General features: G+C 60.9%; 1 protein-coding gene across 1 annotated transcript in view; it reads left to right on the top strand.

Moving 5' to 3' along the window:
• Positions 1-6,717, top strand: part of ZNF710 (zinc finger protein 710) — a 13,022-nt gene that overhangs the window by 3,603 nt on the left and 2,702 nt on the right. Inside the window, exons 2-3 of the mRNA XM_026856268.1 lie at positions 4,196-5,615; positions 6,507-6,698. Of these exons, the coding sequence (XP_026712069.1) occupies positions 4,196-5,615; positions 6,507-6,698 (1,612 nt within the window). The remainder of the gene's footprint in view (positions 1-4,195; positions 5,616-6,506; positions 6,699-6,717) is intronic.

The following is a 6,717-nucleotide window of genomic DNA, read 5'->3' as shown; positions in this document are numbered from 1 at the left end:
CCCCGAAAAGTTGTGAATTTGTTGAAAAATGGGATGATTAAATTGTCACTGCTGGTGCAGTTGTTTGCTGACAGTCAGGGACAGCATAGCACCCAGCTCTGCACCAGATCAGACTGTGGAATGGTTAATACCACCGAAAATTTGTGGGTATAGATGAGAAAGGCGGATCTCAGGTTGCACAAGGAACGTAAGTGCAGAGGGGGGAGACCAGTGAAGGTGTGTGGGATGGTGGGGGTGAAGGCAGGAGGAGGGTTTGCAGGGCTGGAGTGGACAGGGTGGGGAGTTCAGTTTGAGGTCCAGTCTGGCATTGTTTGCTCTTCATGGAGTGGAAGGTGGGGGAGAGTGGGATTTGCCCAGCTCCTCCTCTTAACCTCAACTTGCCAGCTTGCCCCTCGGGTCGCCTGCACATAGCTCGTGCAGCTCCATGGGCATGTCCCGCTTGTTGGCTGGAGTTTGTTTATTAGGGGCATTACACAAGGCTGTGCTGCCTCAGTAAAGCACCTAACAGTCTCCTCTTCCACAGGGTGATGGTGTTTATTGTTAAAACTTCCTCACAACTCCTGGGGACCCAGCCCAGTGCTCTGGCACTGGTGCAGCTCTGGGGCCGTTGCTTTGCCAGGGTGGACTGGCCAGTGTTGTGGCTCCTGAGTCGTCAGTACAGGAGGGATGAGGCTTTGTTCTAACAGCTCAGCTGGTGGTATTTTGTCAGCACCAGGAGGGACAACCTATTTGTGCTTATTTTCCTTCCTGTGCAGCTGAGCTGGGGCGAGTTGTCCCCACAACGCTTGCCCCTGCCCAGTACCTGGCTGCTCCGCATGCTTCACCCTGGGCTGGTGTCAGCTCGCTTCACCTGGGAGCAACTGCTTCACCCAGGCCTGGCCGTGGCAGGTCTGTGCTGGGTCACAGCACTGGGTCTGGGGTCCCCCGAGGCCGCTGCTTTGGCTTCTTGAAGCAAAATGGGAAGTGGCTTCTGGGAGAGCAGAGGTTTAGGCAGTGCTCTGCACCCTGAGGGCTGCCAGGGGGTTTCCTGGGGGAGTTGAGATACGTGACCAGACCTCCCTTGCCAGTGTGTTGGGAAACAGCGTTTCCAGCCCGCTCTGCAAGCCCCGAGAAGGCTGAACAGGGAAGTGAGAGTGCGAAGTGAAACAAAAGCATCTGTCCCACTTCCCGCTTCTCTCCCTGCAGTGCTGGTGCTCATGGACCAGGGCCTGTGTATTTGATAGAGGAGAGCGCTAAGAGTGATTCGTGGGACACAAGGCTTTTATTTTTGTACTGAGGGCCCAGAGGAGCAGAGCTCATCCCCTTTCTCGGAGTGCCCCAGAGTAGGAAGCCACCATTTACCTTCTCAAAGCCTGTTTTAGGGTGGTTGGTCTTAAAACATACTGGTGCTGGTCTTGGGAGCGTATGTGTGTCATTCTTTCAGCTTCCACCCGGGGCCACACCGAGGGGTCCAGCTGACCCCTCTGCAGTGCCAGGGATGTGGGGGAACAGTTGGGTCCCATCTCGTGCCCCTGTCCCATCTCCCGTCCTGGAGGCTGCTGCTGGCTGCAGGGCTGTCCCAGCCCTGTCCTGGGGAGTAGGATCTGGGGTGCCAGGATTTGGGGTACCAACATGCTGCTGCCTGAGGGGGTGGGTGGGTGTTTATCGTCCTCTGTAAGCGTCTCTGGAGAAGTCCTTGGCAAAACTTAGATCTTAACCAGACCAGAAGACACAGCCAGTGTACATGGCCATAGAAACTGTGTCCCAAGCCAAGGGGGAAAACAAAGTCCAAGACCAAATTAAAAGACCTTCCCGGCTTCCCAGGCTCTTCCAGCTCCTCTCATCAGGGCTGAGCAGAGGGACCCCAGTCTGGGCGTCCTTCCCTGCCTGGGCCGAGACCCCAGTTAGTGGCACTTGGTTTCAGCTTCCTCAATTCCAGCAGGAGCGACACTGGCTGATCCCCGCTGGCGCACTCCTTCCCAGACCCTGGCACACAATCCCCAGCCAGTGTCTGCTTGGGACCCAGCCTGGGACACGGGGCTGGCTGGGCAGGATGGGCGCTCAGCAGTGACAGACAGATGGACGGACATGCTACTGGTCAGGGAACTGAAAGCAGGACAGTGGGAATTGTTCCGGTCTGGGGTGCATTGTGCTGAGCAGCCCATGGGTGGGAGGCACTGTGCTCTGGGACTCACCCAGGATGAGGAGGATGGTGATAACCTGGCCTTGCACTGTGGTTACCCCAAGAAAGGGGATTCCGGCCAGGCTCTACACATCAGCAGCCACCTCCCTGGCTGCTCCCTCCTCTTCCTCCTCCTCATCCTTCCTCCCACCCCTCCTCCTCCTCCTCCTGCTGCCACCCTCCCCCGCTATATGCTTTGTTTCACTGCCTCTGTGCTCCCCCTCCCCCCTCTCCTCCTCCCCCATCCTCTTCCTCCTCCTCCTCCCTGCCCATCCTCCTCTCCATCTCCTCTCTGCCGCGTTCTACAGGGTTTCTCCCTGGCTGGAAGTGCGAGGCACTGAAGCTGCCCCCATTCTCCCCTCCATTTCTGGCTGGCAGCCCCCCGCCCCCCCCGCCCCCGAACAACCCTGTCTCTGGCCACTGGCTCTGTACAGACCATTTGCCATGAGGCATGGGTGCCCAGCTGGACCCTTCCTCCTGCCCGGGTGAGGGCAGCGGCTGGAGGGTGCTGGGGGCCGGAGGGTGCTAGAGGTGCTGACAAAGGGCCTAGCTGCCATGCCAGGGCAGAGGCAGTTGGAGCTTGGGGGAAGCAGCATCCACAAAACCCCTGGGAAGGGGTCTCCTCACTGAGTGTGTTGTACCCTGGGTTGAGGGTGTCCCATCCTGCAGCCAGATTCAGCACCCAGGTACCAATCATGTGCCATCAGTATCTCTCCCCTCCTCTGTTTTTTTTTCCTCTTCTCAGCAGTTCTCCCCTTCCCCACCGCCATGGGTATACCGTGTCCTGGCATTTTGGTGGGCACGGACCTGGCACAAGAGGCCACACAGACCATGCTCACCAGGAACCAGCAGGAGCAGGCAGCTGCCTGCACTCCGCTGGCACTGGTCTATTTGCAGGGGAGAGGCCAGCGTGCCCCAGCCAGTGCTGCTCGTCCCTGCGGCCCATAACTGGCCTGGCCAGCAAGCCAGTGTGGGGCCGTGCAGGTGCTGCATGGGAACCATGGGGATGATGAGCTGCTAACGCTGGGTTCCTGCGCTCCAAGAGGGCCTGCTTAGCCCAGGATTGCCTCTCAACGGCAGGCAGGTGCTCCTGGGACTGCAGCATAATCCGGTTTAGAGTTTATTCCTGTTTTACCTCCCCCATAGGATTTCTCTTTGTTGTAGCTGCAGAAGTAATTATATTTAGGAGAACATTCTTCACCGCAGGAGGAAGAGGCAGCCTCCTTGCTTTCATCTGGTGGCGGCTCTCCAAGCGCCTCCCTGCCAGTCCTCACTGGCCACCCCAGGGGGGAAGGTGCTGGGGGGGCCCTCTGCTGCTCCCCATCGATGGGGGTCCGCGGCTGGCTCTGCCCCAGGGGAGTAGGGCAATAGTGCTCTGGGCTCTGCCTCCCCCCAGGGCTCTGCCCTGTCCTCTACGGGGTGGGAATGGGGCTGTCGGGCCCCTGGACATGAGTGAGCTGAGCATGAGCATGTTCTCAAAGTGTTGTTTTAATCCCCACAACACAAATTGCATCAATCACCCTCTAGCTGAAGGGAGTGTTTTGGCAGCCTGTGCGCCTTTCCCCAGCCTGCCGGCAGGCAGACCTGCCCATGCCTCTGTGTCCTTCCTGCTCTTGTCCCCTCTGTCCCACTCGGGCTGATGCTCTCCCCTCCCTGTCCCAGCCTGAATCGCCAGGGACCTGCGGCCACCGACTGGAGGGGGCTGGGGATGGAGGGCGAAGCAGCATCCCCAAGGCGCAGGGGTTCCTGCCCTGCTCTGGACCCAGAGCTGAGCCCCGGGGTTTGAGAGCCAGAATGGCCAACAGTGGGCACAGAGCTGGGCTTCCCATCCACAGCTTACCATCCCCCCCGCAGCCAGGACCTAGATCTTGGGGTGTGTGGTGTCGTGGACCCGCACTGGCAACTCTCGTGTCAGTCTGGGGTTTGCTGGGAGTGGTGATGAGGAAAGGGGTGATGGCTGGAAGGAGCCCTCCACAGAGCAGTGTCTGTGGTAGCGGGAGGGGGCTAACGGCCATCTCTCTCCCTCCTCCCCAGCCATGACAGCGTAGGCAGGCGGCGAGAGATGGATCGCTTCACCGAGTGCGGGACCCAGACGGATGCGGTGGTGGTGCTGTCCCTGGCGCAGGCTGCAGTTCTGGGCTTGGTGTCTGAGAATGAGCTGCTGGGGGCCACTGTCAGCCCCGCCGGCTTCTTCCCGGGGCTGGGAGCGGAGCTGCCGGGTGCGGCTGCAGCGGAGCCTGGGGAGCCGGAGGGCGAGTGCCGGCTGGAGGGTGAGGGGCAGGCACCAGGGGATGGGCAGGAGGAGGACGCCTTGGAGGCAGAGTCCTCCCTGGAAAAGCATGCCCGGAGGAGGAAGCGGCCTCCAGTGAGGCTGGTGCCCAAGGTCAAGTGTGAGAAGGCAGAGGACGAGGTGCTGTACGAAGGGCCCGTTCCCGGCGACGGGGAGGGCGAGCAGCAGCGTGGCCGCCCACCGCCACTCCAGGACACCAGCCAGGAGCAGACGGTGCAGAGCAGTGCTGTGAAGATGATTGACCTTGGTGCCTTCGGCAGGAAGCCCCGGCGCCTGCGCCACCTCCGCCGGCACACGCGCCGTGAGCCAGAGAGCACTGAGGCGGCCGATGGTGCCCCCGCGGGGGCTTTGCGGACCGAGTGCGCCTTCGAGGCGGGCACCCCATCTCCTGGTGAGGCAGAGGCGCCGGCGTCCCCGGAGCCAGTGAAGAGTGAGCAGGGCTTCGGCTGGCAGGAGCCAGGGGAGTTGGAGGCGGAGGCGACGGGTGCCACCAGTGAGCGCAACAAGAAGGCGCAGCTGGACCGGCTGGACATCAACGTGCAGATCGATGACTCCTACCTGGTGGAGGCTGGGGACCGGCAGAAGCGCTGGCAGTGCCGCATGTGTGAGAAGTCCTACACGTCCAAGTACAACCTGGTGACCCACATCCTGGGCCACAACGGCATCAAGCCCCACTCCTGCCCGCATTGCAACAAGCTCTTCAAGCAGCCCAGCCACCTGCAGACCCACCTGCTGACCCACCAGGGCACACGGCCGCACAAGTGCGAGGTCTGCAGCAAGGCCTTCACCCAGACCAGCCACCTGAAGCGGCACATGCTGCTGCACACCGACATCAAGCCCTACAGCTGCCGCTTTTGTGGCCGGGGCTTCGCATACCCCAGCGAGCTGAAGGCACACGAGGTGAAGCACGAGAGTGGCCGCTGCCATGTCTGCGTGGAGTGCGGGCTGGACTTCTCCACGCTCACCCAGCTGAAGCGGCACCTCTCCACGCATCAGGGCCCCACGCTGTACCAGTGCCTGGAGTGCAGCAAGTCCTTCCACTACCGCAGCCAGCTGCAGAACCACATGCTGAAGCACCAGAATGTCCGGCCCTTTGTCTGCACTGAGTGTGGTATGGAGTTCAGCCAAATCCACCACCTCAAGCAGCACTCCCTCACACACAAGGTAAGAGTGGGGGGTGCCTCGGGCTCTCAGGGGGTGCTGCTTGTCCTGTGCTGGCTCTGGATGCAGGTGCTGAAGGTGTCCCCAGAGTCCTGGCCAGCCCTGGGAGAAGGGTGATGGGGGTGGGCCATTGGTTGGTTGCAAAGGGGCATTGTTCTGGGGCTGCCCAGCCTCCTTTCTTCCTGGGGGTCTCCATTCAGGCCTGCTGTGGGTGCTGTGGTGGGGTGACCTGGGGGACCCTGGCTGCAGCCGCCCCTGAGGGTTTTCCCCTCTCTCAAGGGGGAGCAATTGGACTGAGCCAGAGCGCGGAGCTGGGTCTTGGAGCTGGGCTTATAGAGCCTGTCCAGCCCTGCTCCCCACAGCCCCCCTTCCCACATGCTGGCTTCATACCGTGGCCGCACTCCCCAGCCAGCTCCTTCCCCAAGCTGCTCTCACTCCAGCACTGACCCAATATCAGGTTTTCTAAGGGCTGCAAACACATTTCCAGGGCGGGTGAGATGATGGTATCTGGCAGGGTCTAGGCAGTGGGAATTTTTCCCCAGAGTGGCACAGGGATGGCCCCAGGCTCTCCATATCACCTACTCTGTGTTTGCCGAGCGGGAGATGCTCTGGGAAAGGTACTGATGAGGGTTAATGCTCCCCAGTTCCTGCGGTCCAGCCCACTGATAGTCCCCAAAGTTCGGCTTAGCACAAGGAGCCCGTCCCGTGCCCCTCAGGGAGCACAGGTCCCCGCTCTGCACCGTGCCCAGCACCACTCCTGTACCCCTGGCTCCTGTGGGGTCTGTTCAGAGACCGCCTGAGCTGCCCCAGCAGCACAGGCAGAGCCTTGCCCACTGATGCTCTGCTATGGGGTTGGCTCTGCCCCACGCTCACGGCTCTCTGACCCCCTTGCAGGGTGTGAAGGAGTTCAAGTGTGAGGTGTGCGGGCGGGAGTTCACCCTCCAAGCCAACATGAAGCGGCACATGCTGATCCACACCAGCGTCCGTCCCTACCAGTGTCACATCTGCTTCAAGACGTTTGTGCAGAAGCAGACGCTCAAGACCCACATGATTGTGCACTCCCCGGTGAAGCCATTCAAATGCAAGGTACCCTTGGGGATCAGGG

The sequence above is a fragment of the Athene cunicularia genome (assembly GCF_003259725.1).
Source record: "Athene cunicularia isolate RWA chromosome 10 unlocalized genomic scaffold, athCun1 chr10_part1, whole genome shotgun sequence".
In the NCBI taxonomy this organism is placed as follows: domain Eukaryota; kingdom Metazoa; phylum Chordata; class Aves; order Strigiformes; family Strigidae; genus Athene; species Athene cunicularia.
Note: the sequence above shows the minus strand (reverse complement) of the source record. Positions and strands in the feature narration are given on the sequence as shown.